A 17837-nucleotide genomic window follows, 5' to 3' on the forward strand; every position below is an offset into this window, starting at 1 on the left:
AGCCACCAAAACTGAATCAGCACTGATTGAGGTGGTTGCTGGGTTCAGCTATGAATGTCCTCATTTCTGGTCTTGTCCTGCCACTTAATATTGAGCAGCTGATGAAGACAAGAATCGAAAATGTCAGTCTGCCACTCTGAAGCCTTCCTCAGTGCTCAGCTTTCACTGCCATACAACAGAGTTAGCACAAGTGTGGTTCTCTAGCTGCAAGCTTTATAGCTAGCTTGACATTATGATGTTCCCACAGAGGCCTCTGAAGGCCCTGAAATATGGCACCAGCTGCTGCTGCTATTTGAGTGTCCAGATTCTTTGAGTATCTCCAGCGCTGTCTACAACACTGTGCAAATATTTTAAAATTGCCAGCTGCTCACGTCCCATCTGGACAGGTTGCTACTGACCTGGCTGTAATCTGGAGCTGGAGGCTGCTCGATGTTAATGGCCAGGGACTTTATTTTTAAAAATAATTCTAGCTCTGAAATGGGGTGGGGCAAATTAGCCCCAGCTGCGGCCCATGTACGCAGCCAAACCTTTTCTATGTGGCTGTTTTATAGGTAACATCTTTACATAAGATGGGAAGGTCCTTTGTCATTTTACATTTTTTAAATAAATGGTGAAAGGTATATTTATTACATTTTTAAAATTAGAATTTAACAGCTAAGGGCCTGTAATACATCTAGAGGGAAATATAGGAGGGGGGGAAAAAAAAAAGATTCTAACCAAAACTCTCAGCATCACATCACACCTATGTTTTATTATATATTTAACCCTTTGGATACGTGCTAATCCTACAGTTAACAATGGAAGACTGACCAGCTCCTTTTACCACAGTGAGTAGGAAGGTTATGTGGCCACCTTGTGCCCCAATTGTTTTCTGGACATTGCAGCTACTTGGGACTCCTTGAAGAAGTCTCTACCCGCCCTGCCTACTTCTGCCAGGAACTTTTTCTCCCATGCTCTTTACTTGATGTAGTGCTGGGCAACCATCCAGGGTAGAGGAGGCTGGACACAGCGCAGAGAGGAGAGGAACTTAGCTCTGTATAGTGAAAGGAACAGTGGTCATGACTGCTCGTCAGGAGACAAGGCACAGTCTAGGAAAGCAGGAAGGCTCTCATTGATTAAAATTGATAGGCCCTCAGTAAAAAGCGTGAAAGGAAAAATGCCTTCATTTATAGTGCTCTCAGGTTAAATCCAAATATAGTCTCACAGTATCTTAAAATTGATCCAAAAGCAACTTTCATAACAATTTACTCCACTGGAATGAAATCCGAGGCGTTGTTTTGCTAATTCACTTCAATAGAGCGATCTCTTGTATCCAAAGCCTCACAAATGATAAACTGCCTTGCATTTGAGGCTCACAATTGCAGACATTTTCTTTGTTTAGAAGACACTGGTTTAAATTGGCATCAATAGGATTATTCAAACCTGATACACTTAACGTATATCCTCAGTGACAGATGCTTTGACACTGGATACATAAACACGACCAACTGCACAAAACCCTGCTGGACACTGACAAATCAAGACATTCTATTATTACACATGAGTAACTTATGAAAAGAGAAAGCCATAACCTCCCACTACAGACATATGGATTACAACTGTTTGATATTTTAAACTATATAGCAAACAATATCAGAGCTTGCAATTTAACATAAGAATATTGACTACCTTTTCACAGGCATGTTCTTAATCCACGTATGTAAAGTGGGGAGCTTGTGAGCTTAGTTGAATTTTTAATTACCAATAGTACTGCAAAGCCTACTGCAGGCCCAATATCACACCAAAAGAAGGTGGCAACTCTGGGGATGCAGCCGTCTAATTGCAAGTGTGCACTTCTCTAACACAGGATGAAGTGTTACTCCTAATCTTGGTTGACAAACGCGTCCATTTTAAGGAAATGGGAATGCAGGCATGTAGCTGGAATTATTTGCAGAAATGCAACTGACATGCCAATTAAAAAAAACTTGACAGGTTTGTTATGTTTTAAAATATAACATGATGAAATGTATATTTTTGTAAGACATAGTACACATACCCTGGGGTATTTGCAATTATTTGTATTGTGGACATGTGTTTGTCTAATCTGTTTTTAAAAACCAACAACAGAGATTCCACAACCTCCCTAATTTGTTCCAGGGCTTAACTACCCCTAGTTAGGAAGTTTTTCCTAATGTCTAACCTAACTCCCTTGCTGCAATTTAAGCCTATTATTTCTTGTCCTGTCCTCAGTGAATAAGGAGAACAATTTATCACCCTCCTCTTTATAACAGCCTTTTATGAACTTGAGAAGACTGAAGGAGGACATGATTGCAGCCGCCTTCTCCAGTCTAAACTAGTCCAATTTTCTTCTATCTTTCCTTGTAGGTCATGTTTTCTGCATCTTTCATCATATTTGTTGCTTTCCTCTGGACTTCAATTTGTCCACGTCGTTCCCAAAATGTGGTGATCTGAACACAGAACTCCAGTTGAGGTCTTCTCAGCACTGAAGAGAGTGGAAGAATTACTTCTAATGTCTTCCTTACAACACTGCTGCTAATACATCCCAGAATGATGTTTGCTTTTTTTCCCCAGGAGTATCATGTTGATGACTCTCATTTAATTTGTGATCCACTATAACCCCCAGATCCTTTTCTCCAGTATCCCTTCCTAGGCAGCCATTTCCCATTTTGCATTTGTGCAATTCATTATTCCTTCTTAAGTGTTGTACTTTGCATTTGTCCTTACTGAATTTTATCCTACTCATTTCAGACCATTTCTCCAGTTTATCAAGATCATTTTTAATTCTAATAAGATATTGAATAGAACCAGACTCAAAATAGATCCCTGAATCAAAAAAGGCACTTAACACTTCAGCCATTGCTACGTTTTCTGTTATTGTCTTTCTCTCCTCATTGAGTAGTGGTCCTACCCTGTCCTTGGCATTCCTCATGTATTTGTAAAATATTTTTTTTGTTCCCCTTTGTGTCCCTAGCTACTTAAATCTAGTTTTTCCTTGGTCTTTCTAATTTTGTCCCTACATGCTTTTTTTAAAATTTTATTTTATTTAATATATCTTCATCCTTTGTAATTTGACCTAGCTCTAGCTTCCATTTTTTGTATGACACTCTTTTGAGTTTCAGGTCATTGAAGATCTTCTGGTTAAGCCAGAGTGGTCTCTTGTCATAGCTTCTATCTTTCCTATGCATTGGGATAGTTTGCTCTTGTGACCTTGCTAACGTCTCTTTAAAAAAACTGCAAACTCTCCTGAATTTTTTTCCCTTAGACTTGCTTCCTATGGGATCTTACCTACCAATTCTCTGAGTTTCCTAAAGTCTGCCTTCTTGAACTCCATTGTCTTTATTCTGCTGTTTTCCCTCCTATCATCCCTTAGAACCATGAACTCTACCATTTCAGGATCACGTTCACCCAAGCTGTCTTCCACCTTCTAATTCTCAGCCAGTTCCTCCCGGTTTGTCAGAATCAAATCTAGGACAGCCTCTCCCCTACTTGCTTTCTCCACTTTCCGTAATCAAAAGTTGTCTTCTATGCATTCGAAGAACCTGTTGGATAATCTGTGCCTTGCTGTATTATTTTCCCAACAGAAGTCTAGGTAATAGAGTCCACCACCACCTCCAAGCTCTGTGCTTTGGATGATTTAGTTAGTTCTTCAAAAAAAAAGCAGAGTCATCCACCTCTTTTTCCTGGTTAGGTGGCCCTACCATAACCCACCCTTGGGGTTTTTTTTACCCCTTTTATCCTTACCCAGAGATTTTCAACAGGTCTGCCTCTCACTTCTATCTTAAGATCTGTGCAAGTGTATACATCTTTGACAAAAAAGGCAACACACCTCCTCCCTTTTTTCTCCGCCTGTCCTTCCTGAACAAGCTGTATCCTTCTATACCGATATTCTGGTCCTGTGAATTATCACACCAAGTCTCTGTGATGCTAATCATGTCAGATTTGTGGTTATTCACTAGTATTTCTAGTTCTTCCTGTTTATTCCCCAAACGTCTTGCACTGGTATGTAAACATCTAAGATGTTCATCAGATTTTCCATCTATATTCCTTCTTGTCTCTCCTTGTTCCCCCTAGATTCTGATTCTCCAAGTAGGTGAGGTCAAATTCTAGATACATGTATTCTGGTCCCAAAAACATAAGCACTGATAAAAGCAGCACTGTGTGACCAGCTGAACCTCACACAATAGCTTTTAACTACAGGATCATGGCCAGATTAGAGCCCTGAAAATGTGAGCCATACCCTTAATGACCACTCCAAAAAACCTAATTCTTTGTGGTGGGTTTCTGCACAGCCCATCCACAGATTTCAAGGATATATCCACCACCCTGCCGGGCATAAATATGTTGTCAGGCTGTTGGATTTAATACAGAACAGAATTTAACTCATCATGTTTAATATGACAGAAAAAAATTGTAAACCCAAAGTTAAAACAAATATAGATGGAAGCAAGAAGGAATAACAATCCTAGGAAGATAGTGTTGTGATAGGGGAAGAAAGGTTTCCATGTTCTACTGTTTTTAAAGGAATAGGAGCAAACCTTAGATACCCCAGTGAATACTACGGAGTCTTTAAGAAGATCCTCACCTATAAGTTTGTTTTCCTTCACAAAGCATCTGAATTCTGCCCCAGGAATTAATTCACACCATTTTCGAAGCACAAGCTATAGGAAAAAAATATACAACATATCAAATTATGGCTTAAAAGAACTAATTCAATTTTTTTTTTTGTCAACACACACACACATTTTGTTCCTAAGATAGTACCTGCTGTTAAGAAAAATATCACAGGATACTCTTAACAAAAAGGAAAACCCCTCACAATTGTAACGTGTGTAATTATCTTGGCAAATAAGCCAAATTTCTTTGAAATCTTATCTGTCACTTATTTCTTTACCTGTGAAAAATACCTGTAAAAACAAAATTGCATCTCTAATACACCATAATTTTGCCCATTGGATCTTTCTCCCTATACTCCACTAGCATGGCACAGAACTCAAATATGAAAAGCAATAAACATTTAAAGACAAGCACGGCATTTCAAATATTTACTTGAACACTGTTTTAAGAATACAGGCACTGCCATGTGATTCAAAAGAATACATCAGTAACAATTTTAAAGACTCTGTTATTGTTCAAAAATAAGCCACTGTTAATGATTGTATAAGATCCGAACAGTCACCACAGTTAAATGCAAGATTTACTTACCTAGCTTCTCATTCAATACAATGGACTCCGAAGATACTTAAAGGGATCACTAATGCACTATGCCTAGGTCAGTGGTCCAAATCCAGTACATGCAGCATTAACCAAGTCATTCTGATTACTCTGTAGACTAGGCAAAAGGAGTTGGTTATGCTGTCCATTAAGAACAGGACAGAGGCAAGCCACCTCAATTGGCCTCCCTGCTGGCAGTCTCAGCAGTAAGGCTAAGGACTAAAATAGGCCATTTAGAGAATGAACAACTCTCTCAGCCATTCAAGTTTCCCCTCACTGGTCAAAGTGGACACGCTTTGGGAGAGTATTATGGAGAAGCTTGCAGGGCTACTGCTTGCAATGTATCTGGTGTGTGGATAAGCAGAGAGATACTCGTCAGTCTCCATAACTATTAGTCTGGCATTTTTATTTATTTATTTTTTACAAGCGCTAAAGTGTTTTATTGGTGTCACCCCAAGCACAAGTATCAGCCTTCTCAAGGGTAAGACATTTAAACTGTCTTACCTCATATTCCATGCAAGGATCAGGGGTATCATCAGTACAGTGAATAAATCTGGAAAAATAAATTACGTTGTCAAAATCTATTGTACATAGAACTGTTTTCACTCAGAGCAAGCATGACAAACTGGAACCATGCATCATAAAGGCATTCTTAAGCATTTCTAAGAGATTTTAACTCGAAGTAAAAACCAAGTACGGGTAAAATGCCACTGGCAAATGCCTCTGCCTTGGCACAGCCGGACAGTTACTCAAATACCAACAGAGATCACCTATCACCCATTTCTTTTACTGTATATTAAGGAAAAGCCTTGTTTGGGCATGAACTTCTTAGAGAAATTAACTTAAGACAGGTTAGAGGAAAGAGAGAAAATTATTTTAAAAAGGAGACACTATCCAGTTAGATATGAGTCAAAGTTAAACTGTATCAGAGCAACCTTCAACCAATAGAAAGGTTTCTACAATTACACACAACATTCTCGTCCTAACTATTGCTTCTTAACAATGGATATTTCCTCAGAAATGGTTGGATCATCAACACTGTAGCACTAAGAATCTCAAAGTGAAACTGACTTCCTTGGATTTCCATTGACCACGCTGAGAGAAATGCAAAAAAGATAAACAGTACAAAAAAAGTGAAAAGTACTCTTAATGATTTAAGAATTTATTAGTAGCAGAGAAAAGCATTTGTTTATCATGTATGACTGTTATATTGATGGTGTCCCTTCAAAGTACTTCTTCATTGCCAAGATATTATTTGCTTGAGATAACTACAATTTGCCTTCCTCTTAAACTGTTATCCTGGCATAATTGCACTGACACAGAAATAGCACACACTTTGATGTTCTAGTTTCATTACATTGCCTGGAGCAAACAAGTACCTTTCTCTGGTAACTTCCTAAAGCAATGCACCCTTCAGTGAACCAAGCGATATCACCATGATTCTTACAGCAACAGTGCGTCTACTTTTCCTTTCCACCAATGAGGGAAGCAAAGTAGTTTAACTTGCCACTGCCTATACCAGAGCATGGCATCCCTCTGAGTCAACAATAATAAATAATGCATTTGGAAGAACAGATCTTAAGAGACTGAAACAAACAAAACCCAAAATATCCCTTCTCCCATGTTATTCACACAAATTTGATATCTGTAGGCAGACACCAAAGATTTTTCTCTTGTGAGTTACAGTCTCTTACTCCTTCATTCAGTAGCCAGTAAGAATAGAAGCAGTTATTCCAATGCCAACTATTATGTATTCTCTATATTTTCAGAGTAATTATGAACACTACAATAAATCCTGTAACTTTCAAAGGAATGATAACAAAAATATATCCTCTTTCTAGAAGTAGAGTTCCCAATCTCATTTGTACTTGAGCTGTTAGTAAAATGCCTACCATTTAGTGAACAGCTCAACTGTGAGGAAGAGCTGGTTAAAAGGGTCACAACTGAGTGCCCTCCCAAAAGTGACAAGATTTATCCAAATTCAGTACAGATTAAAGAAGTATGAGGAGGTTACTTACCTGTAACTGGAGGTTCTTCAAGATGTGTGGCCCCTATCTGTTTTCCAGTGAGGATTTACACACGTGTAACACGTGTCTAGAGTGGGAGAATTTAAAAGTAGTGTCTGTTGGTTCGCGCATGCACCTTGACTCATCTCATGGTTTCATCTGCGGTGACAAAGGGTGGGGCGGACCAACCACATCTGCAGTTCCTTCTCCACCGCAAATCAGCAGATCTACTGCAGTGGGGAAGGAGGGCAGGAAGTGGAGCCCCTACGCAGACCTGATGAGGTTCTCTCCACCAGTGAAGGAATAAGATTACCTTTGGGGGAACTGTGAGCCTGACGCCCATGGTGTGATGAGTAGGCAAGTAAACTTTCTGGAACCTCCTCTGGAGGCAGCTAAGGGGAAGAAGAGCAAGGGCAGTGATGTACGTCCATGAGGCCATGTGATCCAGGAGGGAGAGGCAAGTCCTGGCCGGGATTGAAGGATTGTTGACTACATGAGTTATGAGCTCTTGCAGAGTCTGGAACCTGTCTTGTGGTAGGTAGGCTTGAGCCATGATTGAGTTGATGGTGGCCCCTATGAAGTCTAGGCATTGTGTAGGGTTTAAAGTTGACTCTTTGGTATTGATACCAAAGTACAGAAGAAAGGTGGTCCAGCAACATAGAGGTTGAGACCTGAGCTTTTCATCTGGAGCATGCCACCATGAGCCAGTCGTCGAGATATGAGAATACAAATACCCCGTAATGCCTGATGTGGGCTGTTATCACGATGGGGAAAACCCAGTGAGTATATGCTTTAATATGTACTACAGCACATGAGATACTGACTTCCCTCATCTTGCATACTATGATCAGTACTCCCTTCCACTGCATATCTGAATATTTGACATGAGGGTATCTGCAAGCTGCTCCTTTCTATGCCAGTTTGGTGCAGTCCTTGGGGACCTGGCAAGTATAGTCCTAAAATGGATAAAGTTTAAGTGCCCCTCTGGTGCCTTTGACAGAGACTAAGAGATGTTACTGCTCCTCTCCCTTTAAGGGAGGAATTAAAAACATTGCATCCTACCTTCAGCACCCGTAGGCTGCCTTGAATATAGGTACCAAGTTCAGCAAAATGCCCGATAGACAACAGAATGCAACTAGGACACAGTGTCAAAATGATCAGGAGTGTCCGCTGAGCCACACCTTGAACATTGCATGCAGTTCTGGTCGCCCCATATCAAAAGAGATGTATTAGAATTGGAAGAGGTACAGAGAAGGGCAACAAAAATGAGTAGCAGGATGGAACAGTTTCCATATGAGGAGAGATTAAGAAAATTGATGCTGTTCAGCTTGGAAAAGAGACAAGTAAGGGAAGGGGGGATAAAATAGAGGTCTATAAAATCATGAAAGGTGTGGAGAAAAGTGAATAAGGAAGTGTTGTTTACCCCTTCCCATAACACTCGAACCAGGGGTCACCTGATGAAATTAATAGGCAGCAGGTTTAAAGCAAACGAAAGGAAGTTCTACTTCACACAATGCACAGTCAACCTGTGGAACTCGTTGCCAGGGCATACTGTGAAGGTCAAAACTATAACTGGGTTAAAAAAATAATTAGCTAAGTCAATGGAGGATAGGTCCATCAAAGGCAACTAGTCAAGATGGTCAGTGATGCAACCTCATGCTCTGGGTGTACTGAGCCAGTGGTTCTTAACCGGCGTACAGGTACCCCTGGGGGAATGCAGACATCTTCCAGGGGTACATCAACTCATCTAGAGATTTGCCTAGTATTTCACCAGGCTACATAAAAAGCACTAACAAAGTCAGTACAAACTAAAATTTCCTACAGACAATGACTTGTTTATTCTGCTCTATATACTATAAACTGAAACATAAGTACAATATTTATATTCCAAATGATTTATTTTATAATTATATGGTAAAAGTGAGAACCTAAGCAATTTTTCAGTAATAGTGTGTTGCGACACTTCTGTATTTTTGTCTGATTTTGTAAGCAAATAGTTTTTAAGTGAGGTGAAACTTGGGGTATGCAAGACAAATCAGACTCCTAAAAGGGGTACAATAGTCTGGAAAGGTTGAGAGCCACTGTACTAGACCTCCTGAGGTCCCTTCCAACCCTGATATTCTACTAAGCCTCTAATTGCCAGAAGGCTGGATCACTTGATAATTTCCCTGTTCTGTTCATTTCCTCTGAAGCATCTGGCGTTGGCCACTAATGGAAGACAGAATACTGGGCTACATGGACCATTGGTCTGACCCTGTATGGCCATTCTTATGTTCATAATGAAACACAACTGAGTCCAGTCAAAGCTAAAGTGGAAAAATGTTTTAAAAGAAATAATCTATGAATCCTTCTCTCTCCTGCTGGAAATTGTCATGGATGTTTCCCACAAGATAATGCACCGCTAGCCCTGAAGACTATCTTGAATGTATTCATTCTATTAAGTGTTAGCACTGCCTATTTTATACCAAACTTATTGTGGTACTGAGCGTTAACAGGCACAGCCAAAGCCATCCAGTTACTTGTCTGTGACAGAGGAGGCTTTCCTTGAACACTGGAAGCAAGAGGCTGAGCAGAGTTCCTTTAACCTAAACACTGGTAAGGTTTAAAAGTACTGAGAACAGCAGCAAATAATTTTCACACATGCAGAATTAAGAGATGCCAGGGATCTTATTTCTGAACCTGTGTCAGAACTTATGTTTCAGACACTAGCAGGGGCTGAAAGACCTAAACCCCACAGCTTACAGAGCATGGGTGAAATATCGTTGGTCTCCATTTTATTTATTGAAATCTTATTTACAGGTAAACAGGAGAAAGATCTCTTTTTGTATATTTCACAAGTATACGAATCCCCACTGGCACATACTTGCTAAAAGACATCACTGAATAGAGCAGATATATGCTGTATAATTCCACTCATCCTTTGCCCATAAAAAGGAGTGAAGTGATTTACCAGGATTTACAATGCCTGCAGTATACATCAACTAAAGGGGCCATGAATTGATTTGCAAATCATTGTAATTACTCTTGTGGATAATAAAACAAACCATCGAAGTTGTAATGAAAATTGTAACAGTTATTTTGTACCTGAAGAATACTACAGCCTTACAGTCTGATCCAAAGCCTGAACACAAGTCTTCCTGATGACTTGAACAGGCTTTTCGATCAGGCCCTTTTTCTCTACCCTTGGATTTAATTGTTAGAGATTTTACTTTAAGAACTTGAGGCAAGTTAGAGGAGGTGGTTCAAATGCCACTCAAAAAGGGCCTTGTATCAAACATTCTTTTAAGTGCATAGAAATGATGGAAAACCTAACTGAAAGATATCTCCAAATGTCTCAGGGAATGTCTACACTATAATCATCAGCCAACCTATGTAAGGTTGACTTACAACCACTTCAGTAATTACTGCAGTGGTTCATGTCCACATTGCCCTTCTTCTGCCGGTGATGCGGTCCTCACCAAGAGTGCTTCCATCAACTTAAGAGGGGAAATGTCGGGGGCTGAGAGCCAGGGCTCTCAGCTCCACACCAGGAGAGCCCTCAGCTGCCACACTGGGCTTCTCGGCTCCCTGCCTCACGTCAACCTAACACTGTAGCGTAGACCAAGCCTCAAATTGCATATGGTACACTCGAACTAGGTTAACTTACCACCTGTATTAGCAGTACATGCAGAAAGAGGCTCCTGTGTTATCAGCAGATTTTTGTACAGGAATGAGGCATGGACTCTTATACTCTTATCAGGAAAAGACACTTAACAGCTTTCATATGCATTGTCTTCATTAAATCTTTGCAATCTCCTGCAGGGGACAGAGTCACCATCACGGAGGTGTTCAAGTGGGCCAGTATACTCAGCATGCAAACACTCCTCAAACAGAGATGCCTCCGCTGGGTAGGGCATGTGCACCGAATGGATGATGGGAACATCCCAAAGGACATCATCTATGGCAAACCGACATCTGGAAAAAGACCCAAAGGACACCCAAAATTGCGTTTCAAGGATGCGTGCAAGCAAGACCTCAATGAAATGGACATGGATGTGGATAACTGGGAAGATCACACTCAGGACCACAGCCTTTGGAAACAAGAGCTTAACAAACGTCTTCTAATACAGGTGGTAGGTTAACCTAACTCAAGTGTATCATATGCAATCTGAGGCTTGATCTACACTACAGTGTAGGGGCACTGTATCCATGATTTATCAAGACTGAAGGATGCCTACTAGAGGTCTGACATGAGTAATTAACACATGAAGGGAGGCCTCATTTGTTGGAAGATAGAATTAGAGAGGTAAAAATATCATTAGGATGAAAACAGAACATTTGTGCTAAATAAGGTAAATAAATAGATCAGAAGGCGGAAACAAGAATGTGACCCAGCTAAGATAAGAGGGGGAACACCCATGGAACCATTTACTAACAATGGACAAGATAAATTAGGAATGGAGAGATGAGGTAAGGAGTAGGTCAAGTGTGGACAACACATGGACACAGCATCCTGCACAGGGATTGGTTCCTACACGGTAGCCAATCCAAAATGTATGATGCAATGTATAGTAAATGCAATGCGTAAATGTATATAAAGGAAGAGGTTTTCTGTATAACTTTGTATGGGTAGTATGCCCTATACCCACTCCTATTCTTGAGTCTGATCAACACAGCATAGTTTGCTGTAAGCCAAATAAAGGAATCTGAGTGATGAAATCTGAAGTTTAACTGAGATTTTTGGATCCCAGAGAACTGGATGAAGTGTTCTTTCAGAACTGGACAAGGTGTTCTGATAAGCCAAGTGGAAAAGGTCTCAGAGGGAATCCCACTGTATACTAAAATCATTTACTGAAAGGCAGATAAAAACAAAACAAGAAAGTTTTGTTTATAGGAGGGACAAGGTTTTCAGCTTGATACAGAATCCAATTAAAACAGGGACGTTTTACTGCCTATGAACTACATTAGGTTATTTTAAAAAAACTGGCATAAGGCTCATACTACACCAAAACCTGAATAATCTGTTTTCTGTTAAATTAGTTAAGTGAAATACAGTGCTTACATGAAAGATAAATAACACTGACTGCACTGTAACTAGTGTGCTGTGTTCAAGTCCTTGTTAGTCTATTTCTGTTCCATGAGGGAAGTTCTCATATTTAAGAATTTTAAAGTGACAGAAATACCAGCTTCATGTCAGAAGCCAAACATTTAAAAGTTGGAAATGTAGCCAGTCATATTCAAGATGCTCTGACTAATCAGATTGTATATTGTTTATGATCTATACTATAGTAGCACCTAAACTGGAACCCCATTGTGCTAGAGATTGCACAAACAATCCCACCCTGACCTGATTAGCTTGGTATAAATAAACCAGACATGCAGTGGGTGGGAGGGGAAAGAGGCACAGAGAAATGAGGTGATTTGCCCTTGGTCACAAAGCAGGTCATGGGTGGAGCTGGGGTAAGAAACCAGGTCTACCAATAGCCCGTTCAGTGCCACACTACCTCCCAAACAACAGAGCTTCTTTTACTTGTTGGACAGTTCAGGAGCACAAAGGTAACAAAATACAAAGAAACGTACATTAAAAAGTTTTTTGGCTGTTATTTTATGTCTGAGCAAAAGCTTTTTCATCCCACTAAATACAATCAAATCTATTTCTCTCTCTTTTTTACAAGCGCATCCAAGTGAGAGGGCACACAATGTCTCCAGTTTTTACCAGTTCAGCATTTTACTTCCATATGCTAGTTGCATTTCTAATTTCTGCTTGCCAAGATCTATGGCACTGGCATTTAATCAATAGCGTAATTAATAGAGACAACCTTATGATTCAGCAAGTCTAATCATTTAGCCTGTTTGACTGCCTATGTTCATATGAATAATTTAGCAGTTCAGGAATGCTATGAACGGACTGGATTAAAAGCAGGATGTTTTATTCAAATACCTTTTATTTACAACAGTTCATCTAGGAGGAGGCCAAAGTGCTTCACAGATTAGGAGCAAAATTAATCCCACCTTAAATAAGTACAACTCTCACTCAAAATCAACAGAAATTGCCAAGGCTAAATTTGCCCATATTATCTACATCTCTATGGAATAATTCACCCTATTACCAAACTAAAGCCTGCTTTTGCAAAAACCACCACAGTATTTTACACTAACATTACAAAACAGCTTTTAGGAGGGAAAGTGAAGTGTAACTTTTCCCCAAGTGAAAACATGTCAGCCTTTAGATTAAATTGTAATTACCTATACCACAATTTGCCCAGAAGCCCAAGTCTCTTGCTGGGCATCTTTATACAATGAGAAAATAGGGGACACAATCCCATTAACTAGCATCCAGGCCTTGGGGTCATCATACAAGAAGGCTGAGACCATCAAATCCAAACTGGACTGAGAGTCTAAAATGAAGTCCTTACTAAGAACAGTTAAATGTCTATCCTTGAGCTAAGGGAAAAAGCAAAGCCAAAATATATCCCCTGCATGATGAATGACGATGAAGCCGCCCCTGGGCTCATAAGTGTCTTCTGTTTACTTTGGCCAAAGCATTTTCCATCAACCTCACTGGCAGTGGCGGATTAATGATTTTGCCGCCCCTAGGCCCTGAAATAATTGCTGCCCCCGGGCAGCTCCCCGCGCCCCCCCGCCCCTGCTCACCTCTGCTCTGACTCCTCCCCTGCGTGCGTCGCTGGGTCCTGCTTCTCCCTGCTCCCTGCAGGTGCTTGTGCGCAAAACAGCTTCACGCAGCTGGGGGAGAGAGGGGAACACGCCACGCTCAGGGGAGGAGGCGGGGCTGGGATTTGAGGAAGGGAACCAATAGGGGCAGGAAGGGGGTGGAGTTGGGGCGGGGATTTTGGGGAAGGGATTGGAATGGGGGCAGGGAAGGGGTGGAGTTGAGGCAGGGCCGGGGGGGTGCGAGCACCCACTGATGCTGGGGGAAGTTGGTGCCCCTGGTTGCTTTTACAAATTTGCCGCCCCTGCAAATTGGACGGCCTCGGCATTAATACACTGCTGCTCACTGGGATTGGCACTAAAATTTCAATGTGTGCATTTGCATAGTGGCAATAGACGCAAACCCTCCGTTGGATTATTAAACCCTCTTTACTAAATTGTACTGATATACTGTCCTCTTACCCACCAAGGCATGGCACCATTTTAAAATACAATATAACAAGACTAAAATTAAATAGCCAAACCTAACAGACAGAGAAGCATTACTAGAAAAGAAATATGGAGGTGTCCAACACAGGAGTGGACTTAGAAAAATCAAATCACAGGAAAAAGCTAGAAAAACTACACTATATGAAGCATCTGGTTTGCTGTAAAATAAGAATAGTGCAGGTTTTCACTGAATTGCATTATTGTTCAATTTCTTCTCTAATAGGATCCAGTTGTTTAAATGTATTTCTATCCCCTCTATGAACTTTTCAACCTTACTGCCAGGTCCATAGAATTTTTCAGTTGAGTACTCTGATGCTCCATGACTAAAATATGTCTCACCCAAGTCCACTCAGGGTTGGCAAAAAAAAAAAAAAAAACTTTTTGTAATTTAATTTGAAAGTGTTTCAAGTAATTTATGGCACACTTCAGCAAAAGGAGGCCACAAATCCTTTTATAATGAGATAAGGCACTAAGACTAGTCAAATTCAAAGGTATAATGATGCATTAATGCTGACAAGAGGTGCACCACAGCACCATCATAGCCCAAAACCACTAGTTTAAGGATTATTTATTGGTATGTGTTTGTATGGCAATCTAGTTCCCAACCCTTGATTGGAACTTTGGGGTACTATTTTAATACAAATTATACAACAATGAATTTGTGGTCCTGCAGCAATACATAAAGGCAAGACATATATAGCATTTCTTTCACACACAGTACAACTGGGTGGTTTACAGAATAAAGAACGTGGCCTGCATGAGCAGTTTACAATCTAGTATTACACACAAAATGCAGTGTTGTCTTCCTGAGACCGACAGACAGCTCGTGTCTCTGCAGCTAATTAACATTTTGGCAAACAGCAGCAATGTCAAATTGACAAGCATCTCATCAGTTTCACTGGTGCGCTTTAGAAACCACACTACAATTTCTGTTTTCCCAATGTGACCCCTAGGAAGACCTTGGAAACAGAGGGTAGGTAGAGAGTAGAGAAGCAGAGACTTATTTCCTCATTTCCACTCCCACACTGCAGGAGACTAAAGGGTAGAACAGCAGAAACTCTGCCAGTAGGCTCTGTGTGACGGAGATGACTTCTTCCAACAATTACAGAGTGTGAAGCTTCATATTTATAAAAAAAAATAAAATATGTACTAGCTGGATGCTCATACTCAAGATTGACTCTGCCTGGAGACTTTAAAGGACAACATCCTGGTAGAAACTCCAGCATCTTACCTCTCCCTAGCACCTGTGCTTCTCACGAAGGCACAAGCCGTAGACTTTGCTAGTGGAGCTACTCCCACCCTTGCATTTCCTACCTCTGGCTAGTAGATTTAGTCCTCCTGCTAGTAATTACTGGGTACATTTCTCCAAGACTTATAAACAAGTAGCAGCAAATTTTAAATGGCCAAAATTTCTAAGGACAACACATAAGTTGCACCCGCAAGATCTGCACACCCGATGGGCAACAATGCATGTGCTCAGTAGGGTTAGCAGCCTCCTTCCCTCATCTATGGGGAACAGCCACTAGGAGGACTTTGTTGGGAAAACTGTGGAAGCTTCCAGACCTGCGTCTCACTCCCCAAAGCAGCCAGCGCCAGCTACAACAGAAGGCACCACATGGGTTAAGTCGGGGTCTTCCAACCTCTTTATGGATGGAAAGAGGCTTGTGGCTAAGCAGCCTCCCATCCCCTCTGAACAGCAGGAGCCAGAGCAGTTGCCAAAGAGTTGTCACAGCCTCCAGAAATCTTCACTTGACTCTGAAAACTTGAGCTCTGGATAGGTTTTTCCTCATTTGCTGTGTTACAGTTACTGGCGCGGCCTACTGCAACTTCTCACCTGCCCCAGCTCATTCCCCTAGTCCAACCTCCCTCCCTTCCTCCTCAGTTCAACCTCATTTCCTCATTTCCATACAGTTCTCCTCTCCCTCTGCCATTTCCTCTCTTACTTTCACAATCCTATCCTATCTCCGACCTCAATTCCACTGAATGACCCTCCCATCAGAACAAAGACACTAAAATTTAGCTATCACCACCCTGATCCGTTTGCATACGCGCTATCACCTTTTCCTCCTCCCTTTATCTTTTTAGCTTTTAAGTGTATAAGTGCTTCTGAGCAAGGACCATGTCCTATGCTCTTGGCTGGAAGTTGAAGCTAGACAGATTCAGGTTAGAAATAAGGAGCATATTCTTAACAGTGAGGGTAATTAACCATTGGAACAACTTACCAAGGGTTCCAGTGGATTCTCCATCACACAAAATCTAAATGAAGACTGGATTTTTTTTTCCTTCTAGAAAACAGCTATTGGGCTTGAACCAGAGTTTTAACTGAGGGATGTGTGATGTAGGAGGTCAGACTAGATGACCACAACGGTGCCTTCTGGTCGTAAGAAGCTTCGAGTCTATGACTTTCAGTGTTTGGACACTGCCTAGCAAGTTATGGGCACTGCCATAATATAAAAATACAACTCCCTGTTTTGCATACACAATGTGAGCTAGGCGTTTGCAATGATGGCCGATATTGCACAAAACTTAACACCCCACCCAAGGAAAAGTCTGGCCCTACATTTTCCAGGATAGGGCAATGCACATGGACATTATAACTTGCAGAGCTGCTTTGACTTCACTACTGGACTGAAACCATTGCTAAGCTCCACAGAGAAATTTGGGGACCCGGGTGAGAATTTTTTGCACCTTGACAGATGCCAAAGTCTGTTGCCAAAGTTGCAGGACCAGAAAAGAAAGCAGTTGCACAGCAACAGCACAATTAAGTTTCACGTTTTAAACAAGAAAAGGCCTCATTACATTGTAAGTGGTCTGGGGCAGGGACTGTCTTCTTTGTTGTCTGAGTTGACAGCACCTAGCACAATAGGTCCCTTGCTCTTGACTGAAGTTCCTAGGCACACAATAAATAAGCAACCAACAACTACTGGATAAAGCTTCCTCCCAAATATATAAAACTGGATTATTAAACTGGGGTTTTAGTTTAGTCATGGAAGGCATTTCTCCCCCTCCTGATCTTGATTTTCGAAGAAGTACTTTTTAAGCTAGACAATTAAATAGAATTTCCAAGATGGTTCTTAGCAGGGTACCAGCAACTGGAGTTAAACACTAATTAAGCTTCAAGTTAAAAAAGCAGTCTCTTCATTAAACACAACACTTTCATTGCAAAGAAATAAATTTAGGATGAGTCACATGTTTCAGAGGTCTGGAGGTCACAGATGCTAAATGGTCTTACCCAACTGACTGTACCCTCCTAATCAGAAGATTGAAAAAGAAAAAACCCAACCCCTGCCTAATCCCATTGTACTCTCATAATTTTATCTCTGACGACAGAACGACACACTTCCGAGCAATAGTATTTGTCCAAATGCAACAAAAGGAACTGGGATCAAGGAGCTCCAGAAAAAAAAAAGGAGAGGTGACACAGCAGTAGAGGTCTGTTTCCTCCCAGCCAACAATACTGAACCCAAAAGTATTAGAAGCTGT

At 40.9% G+C, this 17837-nt stretch overlaps 1 protein-coding gene across 2 annotated transcripts in view; it reads right to left on the reverse strand.

Moving 5' to 3' along the window:
- The window catches only part of CDC123 (cell division cycle 123), a 74511-nt gene that overhangs the window by 42563 nt on the left and 14111 nt on the right, over nt 1-17837 (reverse strand). For both annotated transcript variants that reach the window (XM_084623504.1, XM_084623503.1), the window contains exons 7-8: nt 5716-5764; nt 4583-4658 (exon numbers count right to left, since the gene is read on the reverse strand). In XM_084623504.1, the coding sequence (XP_084479630.1) occupies nt 4583-4658; nt 5716-5764 (125 nt within the window). The remainder of the gene's footprint in view (nt 1-4582; nt 4659-5715; nt 5765-17837) is intronic.

The sequence above is a fragment of the Lepidochelys olivacea genome (assembly GCF_965140295.1).
Source record: "Lepidochelys olivacea isolate rLepOli2 genome assembly, chromosome: 1".
In the NCBI taxonomy this organism is placed as follows: Eukaryota; Metazoa; Chordata; order Testudines; family Cheloniidae; genus Lepidochelys; species Lepidochelys olivacea.